The 19,882-nt window shown below is 51.1% G+C and overlaps 2 protein-coding genes across 2 annotated transcripts; both read left to right on the plus strand.

Annotated features, from left to right (window-relative positions):
* Positions 1-360: 360 nt before the first annotated feature.
* LOC119321288 (L-gulonolactone oxidase 3-like) lies at positions 361-4,683 on the plus strand. The gene is made up of 2 exons (XM_037595039.1): positions 361-1,160; positions 3,484-4,683. Exons 1-2 carry the CDS (start codon positions 483-485, stop codon positions 4,558-4,560), a joined length of 1,755 nt encoding a protein of 584 aa, XP_037450936.1. The 5' UTR covers positions 361-482; the 3' UTR covers positions 4,561-4,683.
* A 13,921-nt stretch (positions 4,684-18,604) lies between these two features.
* LOC119326677 (ubiquitin-60S ribosomal protein L40-like) lies at positions 18,605-19,529 on the plus strand. The gene is made up of 4 exons (XM_037600301.1): positions 18,605-18,752; positions 18,887-19,097; positions 19,186-19,252; positions 19,326-19,529. The coding sequence occupies exons 1-4, from the start codon at positions 18,719-18,721 to the stop codon at positions 19,350-19,352; spliced, it is 339 nt and encodes a 112-aa protein (XP_037456198.1). The 5' UTR covers positions 18,605-18,718; the 3' UTR covers positions 19,353-19,529.
* Positions 19,530-19,882: the final 353 nt, after the last annotated feature.

Here is a 19,882-nt window from a genome sequence, read left to right on the forward strand (position 1 = left end):
TACCCTTTTTTTGCGGGAATTTTAACATATATTACCTCACAGGAGGTAATAGTAATGTTAGCCATTGAATCACACAAAAATGATGGCTCGCATGGATTTGAACCATTTTTAAAAAGCTCGCCTTAGAAATGCCAATCCCTATATTTCGAAAGGGGGCGGAGGTGATAACAAATTGCAAAGTATGGATTATAGGAACCATGGCTGACCGACGGTCTAATAGAAGGTCTCTGTATACTGGAGTATATAAAGGCGGTCAGAAAAGTTACACACAAAATGCTATACTTATACTCGAACAAGGAGAAACTTAAGCCGATGCACCACGAATCCTTATAAGGCAACCCTGGCGAACCTTTCCAGCCAAACACGCATTGCTTGACGGAGCAGCCTCCCCACCACCGCCGCCGCAACACGAAGAAAGCAAAAGCAGAGCCGAGCTACACTCTACAGGCAGCTAGCCAAGGCAACGCGCACTCGCACGCACAATGATGGCCGCTTTTCTCCTGCTCGTGCTCGGCTCGCTGGCCCCCGCCGCCCTCTCCGTCCCGCCCCGCCCGCCGGTGCGCTGCGGCGGCGACGGCGATGGCGACGCGGGCTGCGTGCTCTCCAACGCGTACGGCGCGTGGTCGAGCGACCGCGCCGACTGCCCCGTGGCGGCCGTCGCGTACCCGGCGTCCGAGCGGGACGTGGTCGCGGCCGTCGCGCGTGCCAGCGCGGGCGGCATGCGGGTCAAGGCCGTCAGCGGCTTCGCGCACACCATCCCGAAGCTGGCCTGCCCCGGCGGGAACGGCAGCGCGGCGTCTCTGCTGATCAGCACGGCGAGGTACGCCGGCGTGGAGGTGGACGCGGCGGCGCGGACGGTGACCGCGGACGCCGGCGCCCCGCTGCGGGCCGTGATCGACGCGGCGGAGGCGAGCGGGCTGAGCCTGCCGGCGTCGCCCTACTGGGAGGGGGTGAGCGTCGGCGGGGCTGTGAGCACGGGGTCCCACGGCAGCTCGTGGTGGGGCCAGGGCGGCGCCCTGCATGATCATGTCGTGCGGCTCAGCCTTGTCGTGCCCGCCGGAGTTGCCGACGGGTGGGCCAGGGTGGTGCCGCTCGCCAAAGGTGACGCGCTCTTTCCAGCGGCGCTCGTCTCGCTCGGCCTGCTCGGGGTCATTTCCAAGGTTAGTTCTGAACTACACTGATCACTACTGTACTCTGCCCTAGATGCGGAGTTCAGAAAAAGATCAAGAATGATTGTCGAGCGTGCGCCGTAGTTCAGACTTCATGCATGGACTACATTTTGTTGTACTTGTCCCACTAGCCTGTCGGTAAAATCTGACATGTAGTACGATTTCGTCCACGATTTGTACTCTGGCGTTCTATTTCGTACAGCTAGTAGTACTGTGGAAAATCTCATGTATGTGCTGACTTGTTTTATTTAGCTGAAAGCCCTGATTCTGAGCTTTTGGTACTTAGAAACATATGATGTACTGGCATAGATACACAATGACAGAAGACAAAAACAGATCTAATATGTGGCATATGTTTTGTTAAGTGTGTTAAAACGGATGAAGAATCTCTTAAATGGGGGCAAATCCTGTAAACAAAATGTCAGAAGAGAGTTGGAACATGAAAGATGTAACATAATAAATCAACTCAAGTATACTGTTTTTTCTCAGACAACAATATGGATTCTTTGATTGCAATTTTGGTCCTGTGAGAGTTGGAATGACCTGTGTATACTAGTCCAAGTGGCCCTGAAAGGCCCTACGAACTCTTCGATTAGCAATTGAGTGCGGCAACCACTAATGCTTTCTTGACTAGATGAAGCGTGAAACATCACCAGATCTAGATCCAAATCCGAGAGAGAGAGAGAGAGAGAGGGGTAGTACATGTTGTTAATACACCGTTGCCTATTGTCCGCCGAAATGTTGAGTGGCAAACGCTTTGCTGCCGCTATGAATGCAGTGCAAAAACTTTCAGCAGAAAAACACTAACACGACAACTCTGAAGGATCTAGAGCTGCCGCCGGATCCTTCCTCCCTACCCCCGCTCAGGTGCAGCGCCGTCGAGCTGCACCGGGGCGTCCCCGCCTCCCTCCTCCCCCCTCTCCCCCGCCACCACTCTCCTCTCCGCCGCCGCCGGTGACGCCGACAGGGCAAAGCCCGAGCAGCTCGGCGGCGGCGGTCTTCTGCTCGCGCGCCAGCTGCTCAAGATCGATGTGGCGGTTCCGATCTTGATCTTTTTGACGGTGATGGCGGATAACGACGGCTGGAGTGTGGCAGCGGGTCTGTAGTCGCACCGGGTGGCGGCAGCAACGGCCATGTTGCAGTCGCTCAACCTCCGGTTCGGCTTCGGATCCCGGTGGCGCTCCTGGTCTTGATCTGCATCGCGCGGGCACCTGGGGCGGCGACCCTGGGCTTGGCGGTGGTGTTCATCTCTTATGTCGGAGGTGGTCGGCCTAAGGCTGGGTGAGCAGATCTCGAGATCTGCAATCTAGTCCCGGCTGCAAGTCAGGGAGACATAGTTGCCGGTGAAAACCGAGCCGACGGCGGACGATGGCGGCGGTCTGCGTCGTTACCTTGATGAAAGGCATTCTGTAACTACTGTCGACCCACTCGTCCTGCTCTGGGGGAAACCCTAGGATCTGGTTTTCCAGATCGGACGATGGCGGCACTACTGTGTCGTTTCTCTCTTGGGAGCATCGTTTGTGGAACAACGCTGGAAGTCAGAGGCAGGATGTAGAGCGGCTTCGTCTTGCACGGAGTTTCGATGGAGATGTCAAGTCATGCATGGCCGACAGGTGCTACGCTTTGTCATGTCTGGTTGGCAGGTGCTACACACGACAGATCTTCCAGAGACTTCAAGCTGTGTCGGCTGGTGGTACTTGGCGGCATGGTGCCGATGGGTACCGGCGGCGACCGCAGCGTGCTCAGCAGTTCGAGCGCAGGGAGGCGGTGCCGTTGGGCGACGTGGTGGCGTCGACAGCAGCTAGACCGGGCAAGGATGATGCGTCAGTACAATTCTGTAGATGGAGTGGTGGTAGTTGGCGGCGGCGGCCTTTGAGAGCATGCCGGACCGGTGTGTGCCCCATACTCGGCAAGTGGCTTGGTTGGAGCCACAGGTCTTAGATGTTAGGTTTGGCTGCAAGGTCTATGGTATTAGGCCCGGACTATCAACATCCCTTCATCAACTGGACAGGAGTAGCGACAGATGTTGCCTTGACGGTGGCTTCAGACTTACTGTTGTATTTTTTTATAAGGCCTTTTATGAATAATTAATAAAATGGCTGCATGCATCGCCCAGATGCAGATGTCGGGGGTCTTCCTCCTTTTAAAAAACGACAACTCTGAAAAGACAGAAAAAATGCATGCTTGCACGCATTGTCATCCTGAAGAGGTCACATGTTCAGTTGCAAGTTTTGTTTTACTCATGTTTCATCATGTCCAAATCCCATCTGATGCATGGAATGATGGGAGATATACTGTTGGTGCGCAACTGCAGGTCACTCTGGCGCTGGAGCCGAGGTTCAAGAGAAGCGTGACCTACGACTACAGGGACGACTCCACCTTCCAGGACGACTTCGCGGACCACGCCGCGCGCCACGAGTTCGCCGACATCGCCTGGTACCCGTCCCAGCACCAGGCCCTGTACAGGCTCGACGACCGCGCGCCGCTCAACGCCACCGGCGACGGGGTCAACGACTTCATCGGCTTCCGCTCCACGCTCATCGCGGTCTCCCAGGGGGTCAGGGCGCTGGAGACCGCGTTGGAGGGGTCGAGGAACGTGAAGGGCAAGTGCGCGATGGCCACGGCGGAGATCGCGGCGAAGCGGCTGATCGGCAACGGGCTGCGCCGAAAGGACGGGCAGCTGTTCACCGGCTACCCCGTCGTGGGGTTCCAGGGCAAGATGCAGACGTCGGGCTCCTGCGCGCGCCCGCCGGCCTCCAGCCCGCTCACGGCGTGCGCGTGGGACCCCAGGTTCAAGGGGCTCTTCTTCTACGAGAGCACGGCCATCTTCTCGCCGGCGCGGTTCCGGTCCTTCATCCTCGACGTGAAGAAGCTGCGCGACCTCAACCCGGACAGCATGTGCGGCGTGGACGTCTACAACGGCCTCCTGGTCCGGTTCGTGCGGAGGTCGGAGGCGTGGCTGGGGCAGCCGGAGGACTCAGTGGTGGTGGACTTCAACTACTACCGCGCGGCGGACCCATCGGCGGCGCGGCTGAGCCAGGACGTCTGGGAGGAGGTGGAGCAGCTGGCGTTCTTCAAGCACGGGGCGCGGCCGCACTGGGCCAAGAACAGGATGGTGGCCTTCCGGGGCGTGCAGGGGAAGTACCTGGGATGGGCCAAGTTCGCCGCGGCCAAGCGGCAGCTGGACCCGCGGGGACTGTTCGACAGCCCGTGGTCCGACGACGTCGTCGGCGGCAAGGAGCTCAGCAAGGACGACGGGTGCGCGCTGGACGGGCGGTGCGTCTGCTCGGAGGACAGACACTGCAGCCCGGGGCAAGGGTACTACTGCAGAACGGGGCTTGTGTTTACAGAGGCCAGGGTATGCAGATACTCTGCCTCGCAGCTTGTATAGGACATTCACCCTCTGTTCCTAAAAACAAAGAGAATACTACTATATACCACTTCTGTTCTATATTTTTCTAAGTTGCCTGAATTTTAAATTTGGGTCACTCGATTTCTTGGCCGTTGATTCTGCTATGAGATTTGTACTGTGGTTTATTACGGGGCTGTTCTATGAACTTTTTTTTAGCAACTAACGAACAAGTACCTCTTCGGGAGCCTCCGACGGTCACATGGGCGGGCTCAGAGCGTCACACCTGGCGCGCTCTCAGCCGCCGCCACTTATCGCGCAGAGACGCTTTCTTCGATTTTTATTTTTATTTTTTCCATGCATTTTCGTCTTTTTAGATGTGTCTTTTTCTGGTTTTTGTTTTTCACCGGTTTTTCTTAGCTATTGGACAAAAAACATTTTGTGCGAAAAAACATGTTTTTTCGTTTGCTTCCGCGCCGTGCCTCTCGGAAACGGAATAAATGCGTTCTTTTCATGAGAGAGACAACCGTTTCGGCTTTTTCGTTCATTTTTTTTCTTCTCAAAATCTATGAACATGGGATTTAGTTTTGGATCTCGACGCGAGGAATTCAACAGTGAAAATGGTTCAACATTAGACGCATGGTTTAAAGGATAAAACATTTTAAATAAACGGATCCACGAAAAAACAGAACTCACAGGTTGCGATAAGTGACGCACATGTATGAACTACTTGTCACAATCTGGAGAGGTGAGGAGTGGCCTTTGCAAAGAGTGCTACTTAATTAGTGGTTTCGTTTTTCAGGGGTGTTCTAACCACATATTTGGGCCAATTGATTTGCTACGCCGAAGCCCAATTATTTGTACAGCCCAGTCCATCACTCCTTCACTTTGTTTTTGTTTTTTGTTTTCCTGTTTTTATGCATTTCTCCTTTTGCATTTTTGATTTTCTTTATTAGTTTTTTTATTTTGTAGCTATTTTTGGGATGTTTTTTTAGACGAAAACCATTGTTTTCCATTACCCAAACAGCTCAACAATGTGGCTGGCTACAAGACCATGCACGAAATCAGGAGCTTGTTCCGGCCACACAGCTGATACAAGCCCTGAGTCTTCACCAAATGCTGCTAAAGCGTCAGCAACCTTATTACACGCCCTGGGGCAATAAGAGAAACCCACATGGGTGAAATTTAAACTAGCAAAGGATCTGATTTCCTTAAATAGATTCCCGTTTGTTGACAGATCATGATCTCTACTCCTAATTGCCCAGTCCGTACGACGTTCGTTCGTCCGTCCGCTAGCCCCCTCCGTTCATTCGCCTCCCCTCCCACCTCTTCGCCCCACCGATTTTCCTCTCCCTCTTAAAACCCACGCAACCGGAAATAACAGCGATAGAGGAAAAAAACGGCCAACGAAACAGAAACAAACCCTCGTCTTTCTCCCACGAGAATCACCATGCTACACCGTTAGGGTTCCTCCATGTCCGCTGCGGCACGCCTCCACCCACAACGGCGCCCCGGATTCCCTGCCAGATGCCAGATTGCCGTCATCCCTCTACGTCACCGGCATGTACCGCCGCCTCTCCGTCACCTCGACCGGCCGACGCAACCTTCTTACCCCAACGGAGATCACCCGCCCTTCCTAATCCTATCGCCGGTGGTGTCCCCTCACGTCGGGACGGCACATGCCTCCCCTCACTTCGTTTTGGGAGGGATCCCCTCGCCCGGCGCCATCTCCTTCCACCATAGTGAGATGCCACACACGGGACTACAAGATGGTGGGGAAGGCCATGTAGATGCCTGGGCTCGATCCGGATTCCCTTGATTGGGCATTGTTGGTCACTGCCTTCTCCTCCCAACAACACGCGTGGCGGCGGATCTTTGCGGAGGGGAGAGGGGTGGCAGGGGCTCGAGGATCTCCACGAGGATGCGATCAATCCCCTTGAATGCCCTGCTAACCTTGGCGTCCCTCCCGACCATGGCGGCCACCCACACCAGCGACGAGAATTTTTCGTCGACGTGGAACTACCCGAGCAGTGCGTCCACCTTGGCGCGCCACCCGGCCCTGCCCGAGGTGCGCACCCCAAGCACGATCCGCCCGTTCACATCCTTGGTGAAGCCGTTCAGGAGCTCGCTCAGCCGCACCACGTCGCCGCCTTCATGTGCCTGCTGCTCCACCTTCCGGACAAGCTTGGCCACCTCCTCCTCGCGCCCGCCGCGGTAGGCGCGCACCCTAGCGGGCTCAGCAGGTGGGGCACGGAGATCTTGCACACGCCGCGCCAGTAGATGCTGTGGGGAGCGAAGGCGATGTCCGTGCAGCCGTAGAGGAGCCGCCGTGGGATGCGAGCGCGGACCGGTTGGCGAAGGCGTGGTCCTGCAGCTGCAGCACCTCGCGCGCCGCGTTCGCGGACGAGACGACCAGGGTGAGCACGCGGCAGAGGCGGAGCAGCATGACGGGCCCGTGCGCCGCGGCGAGCGTCTGCAGGGCACGGTGCGGGAGCGCGGCGAGCTGGTGGAGGTTACCGATGATCGGGAGACCCTGCGGGGACGGTGGGAGGCGCTGCGCGGTAGGTTTTATGGTTCGCGTTATGCTACGCACTAGGAGCAGTAGAATGCATGAGACGGCCAGGAGTACTAGCGTGGGCATGGTGAGTTCCGGGCAACCATGCATGGTATTTGTATTTTTGGCCTGGTTATACATGCATCTAAGTTTTGGGAGTTTATACAAACCATAGATGATTTAACGTGTTGTGATTTTTTTTTTGAGGAGTGTTGTGATTTCTAAGTAATGCACTTTTGGGAGTTCTACATTCTGATATGCATATTAACTGTTAGTCATGTGAGGCTGCCCAACGGAAAGATGTGTGTGCTGCTTCTCATGCTCCTATTTTTCTATATTTTTTGGGGTCTTCTTGATAGATATATGTTTCAGAGAAAATGTTAGGGTCACAATAGTAAACGAGTTCATCTTGCCTGGGTTGCAGCTGATAAGTACTCCCTCCGTTCCAAATTACTCATCGCAGAAATGGATGTATCTAGAGCTAAAATACATCTAGATACATCCATACCTGTGACAAGTAATTCGAAACGGAGGGAGTAAGAAGATAGATCTTTAGGTGAGGCATATTGTCCCTAGGAATTTGTTGGCCTCGAGGATTGTCCCAGGAAGCACTTCTGATGACAACATAATGTTGGGCCTCGGGAACATGGTAAGCTACTTATATCACAATTTTCATCCATGTAGACTTGTTTTTGTGATTCTTGTACTACCACTGATCCAGCTATGATTTCTTATACTCATCCTTTAATCCTGCTTAAATTATAGTACTGAGGTGATTGTACTTTAAAAGGTCTCAAATTTGTGCAGGTAACCAGCATAAATATATTTTAGCACATTGTTGTCATCAGCCACTCAGTGCCCGCCGGGTGACGCTCTGCAGCAACGGTGCATGCTGCCGGCACCATATGATAGCCGTGGTAATCGACGATGGGAAAGAAGCAGGGGTGGCGGGATCATCACCGGTGGGGTCGTCGGGGAGAAAGTGGAGGCAGATAAGAAAGGAACGGGCTCGACCGGGTGTGAAAAGGAGAACGAGAGAGATAGCGATGATGTGGTGCTGCACCACTGCTCTCCTACTGCTAGCCGAATTTTGATATTGTTGCTGCTATCTAAATTTCGCAAACACACGGCGAGGTGTTTGATGTTGGCCGACGTCGCGCCTGTTGCGAGGGGGATTTCATCGTTTGGGAATCTCCTGGGAGAGGTGCTGCCCTGCGAGGTAAGAGACATCCATCTCCATGTGCTCGGCGGTCTGTGTCTGGAAAGAATTTCATTATGCAAATAATAATTATTTTTCTCCGAGAAAGTTACAACAATCTTTGTCTAGAAAGAATTTCATTCTGCAAATAATTCACACACAATAGCTTATACATCATTAAAGAATTATCTTCCATATAAACCAACACTACCTGTTTCATGTCACTTCACAAGTGAGTAAACTAGATCTTGGGACTGCGGTAACACCATATATCTGAGTGTGTATCCTAAATGCTGTCTAGGCCATATGATAGAAAGACAATAGTTGCATGATGCAAGGATTAAAAGCCTAGAAAACTTTCATTCTGCCTAGCTAACTTTTTAGCACTTATGTGGAATACCGAAATGTAGCATTATTTTCTTGCAGTGTAACCAACGTCTATGAACCCGTCGAAGGGTCATGCTGCATGTGGTTATGGCTGCATTGCGTGGAAGGTGCAAATGGAGAGCGGAAAGGAGAAGCACATGAGATGATGTACAATATGAGGAATGATGGTAAAGGCTGGAAGTGTGATGAAGTTGATACCCGATCTGACCATTAGTATATTCTCATAAAGGCTACCTATAATTTCTACTCTGATATAGATTTTCTATTGTGAAGGGTGTTTGTCATGAAAAATGTGATCTCTACATGATACAATGTTGCTAGAGTGAAGATCCTATGGAAAGAATGACATTTAAGAAGGATGTAGTTAAAGGTAAACCTTGATCGAATATTTTAACTTTTCATGAGGATCTTTTCATTCAACACATACATGTTGAGTTCTTCATGTGTTTAGAAGTAAGGGGAGCAGCATGCTGGACGTCCTTGCAGGAGTAGTCTACCAGAGGATCTACCTAGCAATTTGGATGTACATAGTTTATGTTATGCTAAGACCTATTCTTTTGTACTGACTATTGAATTATCTCCTTTATATTTCTTCCTATGTTTATTGAGATGGTTCAACTTTCTAAACTTTTTACTTCCTTTGTTTTTTCATTTTTGGTGGATTTCTTGCCTTACAAGCTGTCTTTCCACAATTATGGTATGTATATAAAAGTACATTAGCTGTATATAGAAAAGCCGAGGGACTACATTTTGTTGGAGAAGATAAAAGATGACCACAACTTATGCTCTTGTGTTCATCTATGTTTCTCTTGCGTCTGCGCCCGTAGCAACGCACGGGCATTCTACTAGTCATTAGAGGTAACCGCTTGTACTAGGGTCTTGGAATCTGACAGCACCTGTACCCTTGACATTCCCCAACCTTGAGCTGCGTACAAGCTTTGGAGGCACGCTGTAGCTTCAGCATAGAGAGGGTCGCTCACATACTGCATATGTCCAGCGCCAGCACCAACTGGCCGGACGGCATGGTCTCTGATTATGAAACCCCATCCACCATGGGGTAGGATTTTGCTTCATACTTCCATCCACGTTGATCTGGAGGATGTCCTGGTTCAGTGCTGCTCCTCTACCAACCTGCTCTTGGCTACTTGGTTTATCCTTCCGAGCAAGCATTTGTCAGTTCTGGACTAAGGCGTTCACCCTTTTGGCCACTGAAATTTGGTTTCGTTGGGGCTCTCCGGCATTCTTCTTATTTCTCGTATCCCACCACGTCCAAAGCATCATAACACACTTCAAACTCTTGTCACCCGGCATTTGGAGAATTTTTGATATCAAATCTTTGGGACCCTCACACAGTAATAGACGTTCTCTGTCTTCACTCATCTGCATTTCATGCCACAATGCTTTGACAGCTTTACATTTGAGGAACAGATGGGCTCTATCCTCATTCTGGCGAGAACACATTGGACACAAGGTTTCAGTCTCCATGCCCCTTCTTTCAATGCTACAGCGACGAGGAAGACTATTATGTGCCAGTCTCTAGAGAATTTGTTTTGCCTTGCCCGGACAGTGACTCTTCCAGATCGCCAACCAGTCAAATTTACTGGTCGGCTGGATGCACTCCCCAACTTGCTTCTTTGCTTTATTCTGCGCTATTTTCACATTGCATATGATACGCTGACTTCACTGAAAACAACAGACCTTTGCTTTCATAGTGTCAAGCCCACTGATCCTCAAAGCCTTCATACAGAGGTATTGCGAGCACCACAGTTGCATCAATTGGCCAGAAAGTGTCCCGCACCAGTTCTTCATTCCAGCTTCCCGTAAACGGATTGATCAGTTCAGAGACTTTCTGAAGAATGGTTTGGCCTTTTGGTGTGATGGGTCTAGTACACCCATTTCTTGGCAGCCATGGATCTATCCAAATATTCGTCTCCTCCCCATTACCAATTCTCCAGATGAGGCTTTCTTTCAGTATTGTGATCCCTCGAAGAATGCTACGCCATGTGTAAGATATTCCCCACTTTGGTTCAGCATGCAACACATCGACCTCCGAGAAATATCTAGCCTTCAGCACCCTCGCGCATAGTGTGACAGGATCTGTTAGCAGGCGCCATCCTTGCTTGGCGAGCATGGACAGATTAAAGAGATGTAAGTCCTTGTACCCTAGCCCTCTGTCTTGTTTATCTCGGGTTAACTTCTCCCATCCTAGCCAGTGTACCTTAGCTTCATTCTGTTGTTGAGCCCACCAAAACCTACTTATCATTGCATTCAGCTTCTCACAAGACCATTTGGTGAGGTACTGAGGTCAAAGCACGTCATGGCAAAGATAGGATCGCTTGGGCGCATACTTCCACAAAAAATTCCTTTCCCATCTTGGATAGCACCTGTTCCTTCCACCCTAGGACCAGTCTCCAAATCTTATCCTTTATATATGCAAATGTGCGCGTTTTCTATCTGTCTACATGCACTGAGAGCCCCAAATATATGTCAGCTCGCCATTCTCGAGATATATCCAGTGTATTCATCATCTCATGTTTTGCCCTCCTCCTCGTGTTTTTGCTAAGGGTGATCGACGACTTGTCTATGTTAATGGTCTGGCCGAGCAAGCCTCATATAAATTTAGTATATGTTGCAGATGTTGTGGACTCTCTTGCGTAACTTTGAGAAGAATCAACGAAGCATCCGCAGATGTTTTTTGGGATGTTGGGTGAGTGTAAATACAAAAATGTTACATCGACGAGCTTGTTACGGGGTTTCAACCGACTCTTTCAACAAACTAAACTTGCCCCTTGGTTTTCAGGAGGGTGGAGCCCCTCTCCCCCCTTAGTCCAATCATAGTTTGCCAACTCAAAAGCACCGCGTAAAACAGCCGTAAAGTTTCGTTGATGTAGTATTGCTCGTGTAAATATATACGCACAAATACTATTCATTATGCTGCACCGTGTGCTTTTCTCTCTCCCAACCCTCCTTTACTTCATGCCGAGCGTGCCTGGCTCACAGTGTTGTTGTCACATCCCTAGCTTCTGGTGTTGCCTAGTGTTTGCATCATGTTTAAATTTTTGAAACTTGAACTGAGGAAATTTGGAAGCCTCAAAAACTTAAATAAAAGAAGGGCAAAAACCCTAAAATCTCATTCATTGTTTCAAAATGCTCTTCTTAAATGTTTGATAATCTTTGGCAAGGGTTGTGGTCCCAACCAAAATATTGAACATTTTTAAGGACTTAATCTTGGGACTTTGAATTCAAATCATTAGCTATTTGAATTTGAATTATATTCATATAATTAGAATATAATTTCAAATACCCCTGAAATATTTTATGAGCTTTTGGAAAAGTCCATCTAGCAAAATAAAAATATTCAGAGGAGTTTTTGGCATTGTTTGAATTATTTTAAATTCAAAACAGCGGCAAAACAAATTTAAAAAAAAAATAAAACAAACAAAAAATAAAACAGAGCACTTACCTGGCGCTCACCTCGCAGCCCACCTGGTGGCCCAACAGGACTGGCCCAGCGCCCCCCCTTGTCATCTTCCTCCTCTGCCAGGAGGATGAACAGGTGCGTGGCGGGCGCCGACGCTGCCCCGGCCACCTCCTGCTTCCCCGGCCACCTCCTGCTTCCCCGGCCCCTCCTAGACGACGCCACGGAGCGCCACGCAGCCCCTGGCTCTCTCTCACTCTCCTCGCTCCTTCCCCCCCTCCTTTGTTTCTCGCACGCAGCCACCGAGCGGAGCCCGTCGCCGCCGTTCGCCATAGCCGTGGCCACTGGCCACCCCACGCAATCCCGACGCACCCCAGAAGCTCCGCCACGTTGTCTTCTTCATCCTCGATGAGCCATGCAAGCCGGGAGGGCCTGGAACGTCGCCATCGCCGTCGTCTTCCACCTCGGGCTCCGACCACCACCGCCGTCGATTTGCCGCACACAGGACGTCCCCGAGCACACTGGCCTGCTCTGCGAGTCCGCCGTGAGCCCCTCTTCCTTTCCCCTCACCTCTCTCTCTCGCGCGTGCCCTGTAGCCGCTGCCCCGCGAGCGCCCGAAGCCGCCGTCCGCCATGGCCGGCGAGCTCCGTGCCCCCGAGCACCTCCGCCTCGCGTAGTAGCTCCAACGTGCTCCTGCTGCCCCGTAGCTACCGCCTGTGCTCTCCGTTCGCTCGAACGCGAGCTGCAGCCCCACGCCCGCGCTTTCCCGAACTCCGGCCGCCGCGGAAGCGGACACCGCCATCGGTTTAGGTCGTCTCCGGCGACCCCTCTAGCACCAGCCGACGCGGACGAGGCCCAGGGTTCCAACGGTGCCATCCGCGCCCCGAACCGTGGCCCGTGCTGCGTTTCCGGATCGCGCCGCCGTCTCGGGCCTCGTCGGCGTCATGTCGCCGGTGGGTTTGACCCACTTTGACCACGGCGGGACCCCCCTGTGTCCATGACATGTGGGGCCGGCCTTTGACTGAATTAGTGTAGGATTTTAATTAGTGCTAATTGCCCTGTTAGTTAGGTGTTAGATTAGTTAACACTAATTAATTTAGTTAATTAATTAAGCCACTGACATGTGGGCCCAGCCCTGCTGACATTTTTGTTAGTATTAGTTTAACCCTAATCAACCCAGTTAACCAACTGAGTCACTGACCAGTGGGCCCCACTGGTCAGGTTTGACCTGAACCCGCCCTGTTGACCTGATGACGTCAGGGTGATGTCATGCTGACGCAGTAAATGTTTTCTGGAGTTTTAAATAAATCAGAAATGATTTATTTATTTCAGAAAATATCCAAAACTTCAAAAATTCATAGAAATTCAATCGTAACTCCAAATAAAATAATTTATATATGAAAAATGATCAGAAAAATCCAATCTATCCATCTGTACTATTATCATGCATGTTAGAACAACTTATAGCTGTTGTTTAGCACAAATCATATAAATGACATTTGAATTTCACATATGGAGTTTGAATTTGAACCTAGTGTTCAAACCAACCCCATTTAACCTGTTGCTAGATGCATTAGCCCAAAACACATTCATATTGCCATGTCATAGCATGCATCATATTGTGCATTGCATTGATCATGTTTCTTCTGTGTTTGCCGGTGTTGTTCCCCCTCGGTAGGCGCTGTACCGATGATGTGATCGTTGACACTGATGAAGACTCAATGTTATCTTCAGAAGTGCCAGGCAAGCAAAACCCCCTTGTTCATTCCGATACAATCCTACTCTCTCGCTCCTGCTCTCTTTTACTGCATTAGGACAACAACGACATATTTGTTACTTGCTGCGGTAGCTGAACCCCTTATCCTCTGCATGACCTGTCATTGCCACAGTAAATAGATGAAACCCACTAGCATGAGTAGGAGTTGTTTGAGCCCTGATGTGCCTACTCTTTCATGCTTATTTGTCATGCCTGCTACTGCTTAGAGTTGAGTCAGGTCTGATTCATCGGGGATGAATCAGAGGTGTGTGAACATGTCCTACTGTGTGTGAACTAAGTGTGTGAACACGATTTGGTAAAGGTAGCGGTGAGAGGCCATGTAGGAGTACATGGTGGGTTGTCTCATTGCAGCCGTCCTCAGGAACTGAGTTCTGTGTTTGTGATCCATGATCAGTTACTACCACACATTGGGCTCCGGGCGCTCCAAGCTCTCTCGATTTGTTAATCAACTTGATCTCTGTCCAGGAGTTGCAACTAGTTTCTGGTGTTTATAGGTAGTGTTAGTAGTCTACCAAGTGGCACCCGGTACAGGTGGGCTTGGGACAGACTAGGCACGGTGGCACGGTGTACCAAGTGGCACCCGGATGGTGGGCTTGCGAACCCTGCACACATCGTTTGGGGCCGTGAGCGACACCCCGGCCGGATCTCCTTGCGGATGGAACCCGAATAGGCGATAAACCTGGACAAGAGACTTGTGTGGTTAGTCAGGTCGTGGCCGACTCCCTCGCCAGGCTTCCGCTTGAAGGTTGCCGAGATACACGAGGTGTACATGGCGGTAAGTGGCGAGAGCGTGTGTGAAGAAGTACACCCCTGCAGGGTTAATATGATCTATTCGAATAGCCGTGTCCGCGGTAAAGGACTTCTGGGTTGCCTGTACAGTTCATAGACAAGTGAAAGTGGATACTCTAAAATACGCAAGATAAGCGTGAGTGCTATGGATGGCGTTCTCGTAGGGAGACGGGAGTGGATCCATAGTGGTGTATTGATATGGTGAATATGTGGACTCGTGTGCGCCACCTCAAAAGAGTTACTTGCAGTCGTAGTTTAGGATAGCCACCGAGTCAAAGCTGGCTTGCTGCAGTTAAACCCCACCATCCCCTTTGTTGATAATGATGCATATGTAGTTAGTTCTGATGTAAGTCTTGCTGGGTACATTTGTACTCACGTTGCTTAATTTATGCTTTTGCAGAGAGACTTCAGTCTCACTAATAGTTCCACGTGGACTTCGACGTTTAGCTTGTTACCTCAGCTACGATCTTGTGCCCTCGGCAGGATCTGGTAGATACTCAGGCTTCTCGGCCTTTTTCACTTATAGTTGTCTGTACTCAGACATGTTAAGCTTCCGCATGTGCTTTGACTTGTATGCTCTGATTGTTGGGTCATGAGACCCATGTTTGTAATATCTCGCTCCTCGGAGCCTATTGAATAAATTACTTGTGTCGTAGAGTCATGTTGTGATGCCTTGTTGTATTTGCACATATCGAGCATATTGTGTGTATGATTAAAATGCTTGGTATGTGTGGGATCTGACTATCTAGTTGTTTATCTTTAGTAGCCTCTCTTACCGGGAAATGTCTCCTAGTGTTTCCACTGAGCCATGGTAGCTTACTACTGCTCCGGAACACTTAGGCTGGCCGACATGTGTCCTTCTTCGTTCCTGTGTCTGTCCCTTCGGGGAAATGTCACGCACTGAGTACCGGAGCCCTGTTAGCCCGCTACAGCCTGGTTTACCGGAGTCCTGCTAGCCCAGTGCTACAGCCCGGACCCACTTGCTGATGACCGACACGTTCGATGCTGGGTCATGGATGCCTGTCCCTGTAAGTTTGTGCCACTTTGGGTTTACGACTAGTCATGTCAGCCCGGGCTCCTTATCATATGGATGCTAGCGACACTATCATATACGTGTGCCAAAAGGCGCAAACGGTCCCGAGCAAAGGTAAGGCGACACCCGTGGGGATACCGTGCGTGAGGCCGCAAAGTGATATGAGGTGTTACATGCTAGATCGATGTGGCATTGAGTCGGGGTCCTGACAGTTGTTTAAACGGCCCGACCTGATCCGGCGTATATGAACATGTATGTTTATTTTTTCTATTTTTTGAAGCGGAGGTGAAAGATTTTCCTCATTGATTAATTAAGCAGAAGAGAGTTGCCCAGTTAATTAATAAAAAACTGGGTGAAAACCGATACAAACCTACCACATGAGGACTACTCACATAACATGCAGCCCCATAAGCACACAATCAGCCCGACGATCATACCCAACACATAACGACCACCAACCTCCACACAGGTACATCGAAAGACACCCCCAACGAGAGTACCTCGGCCGAAGACCACGAGCACCACCAAAACCATGGAGACAGATCAGGCCACAAGACAACCGAAGAGACTGATGACCATCCATCAAGCAGCTGCGGACGTCTTTCCTGCACCGCCACTCTTCTTACTTTTGCTCTTGGTGAGAGCCTCCTCCACAATCACCTTGCCAGATCCAGGACAAGCCGCCTCCAAATGCTTGAGCAAGTTCTAAACCTCTAACTCGAAGAGAATCTCATCGACCTCACACACAGACACCACCTTCCCAACGATCACGTGTGAGTGGGTGACCGCAACGTCGGAACCTCCGCGATCCACAAAGGCGAGCGGCTGGCTGGGCTCCAAAGGGTCAGGCGCCAACATACCGACCACCTCAACATCATCAGCCACAGAAATCACCGACACGACAACATCCCCTACGGGAACCACTGACATAATTGACTCAGGCACCTCCAGTTGCTCACATGACAGAGGCGAAACATACCCCTCACACGAGGTCACCGAAGAGTCCACCTCTACGCGCTCCACAGACAAAGGCGATACATGGCCCAGACATAACTCCCGTAGGTCAGGCATGATCTGAGAACTAGAGCCTCGGGCACGGTGATGGGCTCACCCTCACTGGTACTCAACATAGGAGACAAGGTCAATAGTGATGATGAGTTGTCCCTAACACAAGAAGAGAAGCATCCATATAGCTCTTGGCTCCCTTCCTCCGTGGAGGCAACACCGGCCACACCAGGAGGGCATGACGTGAGAGGGGTCGGCAACATCGGCACAAGGGTGATCCTTCCCAGAGCAGCCTCTACTCTCTCCAAAAAGCTCTCGGCCCGCGCCATCCAACCCTGCAGCAATGCGGTCTGATCAGCCAGAGCAGATTGCAACAACATATCGGGCTGGGTTGTCGAGTCAATGGTAGAAGAGACCATAGACACCCAAGACCCATGAGGAAGCACCTTGGATGGGAGCGTGGATTTCATCGGACCCTCACATGAAGCTGAAGCAGAATGATGCACGGTACCAAGTAATGGCTGCACAACAAGGCACGACAACGAGCTTAGAGGACGTCATGGATTGCGGCATCCGCGTGCACGGTGACCGTTCTCCAAGCAACAGGAGAACCGAAACGGATCTCTGCACTCAGCCGCACGGTGCCCACGAGCGAGGCATCCGTAGCATCGACCATGCATGCAAGCAGGGATGGGGCGAGGAGCCACTGCCGAGGCTGGCAACATTGGACGACGCGGACCACGCCGGGGCAACACCTCTTGCCATCTCCCACACGCCTCCGGCACACATCCTACACCCGACTGAGCAGCAATCATGGCCAAGCCGTTGGCAGCAAGCGGTGTCGTAGTGACCAGGGTGAAGTCAAAGACCATGGGAGCAACCTGTGGCGTTTGTGGCACCAATTCTTCTTCATCATCGTCCTCTTCGTCATTGGCAGTAGAACCCCACGTGCTCACACCATTAAGCATGAGAACCAGGGAATGGGGTGCGTGCTGAAGCAACATGGGCAAGGCCGGCTCCTCCTGGACATCAAGTGCCGTGACGACCAAGTAGGGGCTCGCTCCATGCTGCAGAAACCCAGTCCGCAGGAGCTCCGGAGGTGCCTGATTTGGCCCTGGCAGGGATGAAGGCGTCGATGTCGGGGACGATGGCAGATGGCCGAGGGAGACGCGGATAGAGGGAGCAGGGTGGTGCCGGTGCCGGTCCTCTGCCCACATATGGATGAGTCGGCCTTGCGGGAGGCCAGCGCAGCCACAGCCAGCGTGGCGGCGGTGTTTCTCTTTTTTCTTTATTCCTAAAGTTTCCAAAATTCATATCTCACTCATTTTAAATCCAAATCTAGTGAAACTTTTTTTTAAATAGTAATTCAACAAGCTTTCTCCAATGACACCACTTTTGTAAAATTTGGGTTTTCCTGTATATTCGCATATTTTCCTTTTTTGGCGATTAGTTATTACTCGGAAACAGATCTTTACCGGAAATAAGGTTCGTTGCGGTTGGAAATATTGTATTTTTGTATGGAAGCAAATTGCATGCGTGAAAGCAAATTGCATGAGGCCTAGTTAAATAGATGTACCGTGACTTATGGGAGTAGTTATCAGGAAACAAGTTACCTCCGTTCCTAAATAATTGTCTTTCTAGAGATTTCAACAAGTGATTACATACGAAGCAAAATGAGTGAATCTACACTCTAAAACATGTCTACATACATCCGTATGTTAGCTAGAAAGACAATTATTTGGAAACGGAGGGAGTAGTTCAATATTCTCCATGCAAACTAACTAATTAGATGTGATCATGCATAGGGTTTTCGTAGCGCTTGCGTTTCCTACAATCCTACCCCTCCCCACTTCTATATAAGGCGCCACCCACCCCGGCCATTCGCCATTCCCATCACGACCACCGTCACGTACACGAATCCTACCTCTTGGGCGAGAGCGAGCGCGCAGTTGGTCGTTCCGGCAAGATGCAGATCTTCGTGAAGACCCTGACTGGGAAAACCATCACGCTCGAGGTCGAGAGCAGCGACACCATTGACAATGTCAAGGCCAAAATCCAGGACAAGGAAGGCAGGTAGATTTGCCCTTTGCTTCGTCTCCCGCCTGATCGATGTGCCGGCCACGATCATGGCCGCAATTTCTCCGGCTGCGTTTACTACATGCATATGCTTTGGGCTGAACACTAGTACATATTTGTCGTGAGTGCAGGGATCCCGCCGGTGCAGCAGCGGCTGATCTTCGCCGGGAAGCAGCTGGACGAGGGCCGCACGCTGGCCGACTACAACGTCCAGAAGGAGTCGACGCTCCACCTGGTGCTGCGCCTCCGTGGCGGCAGCCGCGGCGGCCGCCCCACCTCTATCCCGCCCAACCTCCTGCAGCTCGCGCTCAAGCACAACGAGAAGAGGATGGTCTGCCGCAAGTGCGTATACGATCGACCATTGCCGTGCAATCGCATGCTTATATACGTGCGCACGACTGATTCTGTTGCTGTGTTTTCTTGGTTGCAGGTGCTATGCGCGCCTTCCCCCCAGGGCTACCAACTGCCGCAAGAAGAAGTGCGGCCACACCAACGAGGTGAGCTAGCGTAGTCTAATCAATTTATCATGTGTGTTCATGCCTTGATCTGATGTACTGTATTAATTTTCAGCTGAGGCCCAAGAAGAAGTTTGTTTGAGCAGGGAGCGAGCGAGCAATTCTGTTTCGTCGGCTATCCTTTCGTTGGGCGTCGTCCGGCATGGACCAGCTGAATAAATCGTCTTAGCATCGTGACTGTGTCAGAGTTTGAAGTTGAGTCTATCGTTAGTCTCATAGTCAAGTTCATCTCAATGTAAAATGTCAAAGCCCGGATATTTTAATCCTTCGCAACCTGGTTTTCCTTCCTTTTCTTCTCCGTTTTATCATTCACCTTCTGACGCAATCGGCCTACTACAACAAAATCCGAGTTAAATTTGTTAGGTTGATCTCTATCCCGTTCGAACCCAGCGGGTCGGACGGGTCCTGACTCGTGCCCTGATCGGGGGCGCCCAACCAAACCATGGTTGGTGGGCCCTGTGGCCCGCGCTATATAATAGAGGTGGGGCCGGGACACGTCTCACGAGGTTGAACGCTGCCACAAACCCCACCAAACACTCCCTATCGATCTAGGGTAAGCGCGATGCTCACAGGAAGCACACCACCGCCGCCATCTCTCTGTCCACATCGCCG

The sequence above is a fragment of the Triticum dicoccoides genome, chromosome 6B (assembly GCF_002162155.2).
Source record: "Triticum dicoccoides isolate Atlit2015 ecotype Zavitan chromosome 6B, WEW_v2.0, whole genome shotgun sequence".
Lineage (NCBI taxonomy): Eukaryota > Viridiplantae > Streptophyta > Magnoliopsida > Poales > Poaceae > Triticum > Triticum dicoccoides.

What these genes read in the sequence shown, in the direction of transcription:
- LOC119321288 (XM_037595039.1), top strand. Translation starts at nt 483, where the DNA reads ATGATGGCCGCTTTTCTCCTGCTCGTGCTCGGCTCGCTGGCCCCCGCC. An exon ending in TGCTCGGGGTCATTTCCAAG is followed by an intron (nt 1,161 to 3,483) that starts GTTAGTTCTGAA and finishes GCGCAACTGCAG; the next exon opens with GTCACTCTGGCGCTGGAGCC.
- LOC119326677 (XM_037600301.1), top strand. Translation starts at nt 18,719, where the DNA reads ATGTCAAGGCCAAAATCCAGGACAAGGAAGGCAG. An exon ending in ATCCAGGACAAGGAAGGCAG is followed by an intron (nt 18,753 to 18,886) that starts GTAGATTTGCCC and finishes TCGTGAGTGCAG; the next exon opens with GGATCCCGCCGGTGCAGCAG. An exon ending in AAGAGGATGGTCTGCCGCAA is followed by an intron (nt 19,098 to 19,185) that starts GTGCGTATACGA and finishes TCTTGGTTGCAG; the next exon opens with GTGCTATGCGCGCCTTCCCC.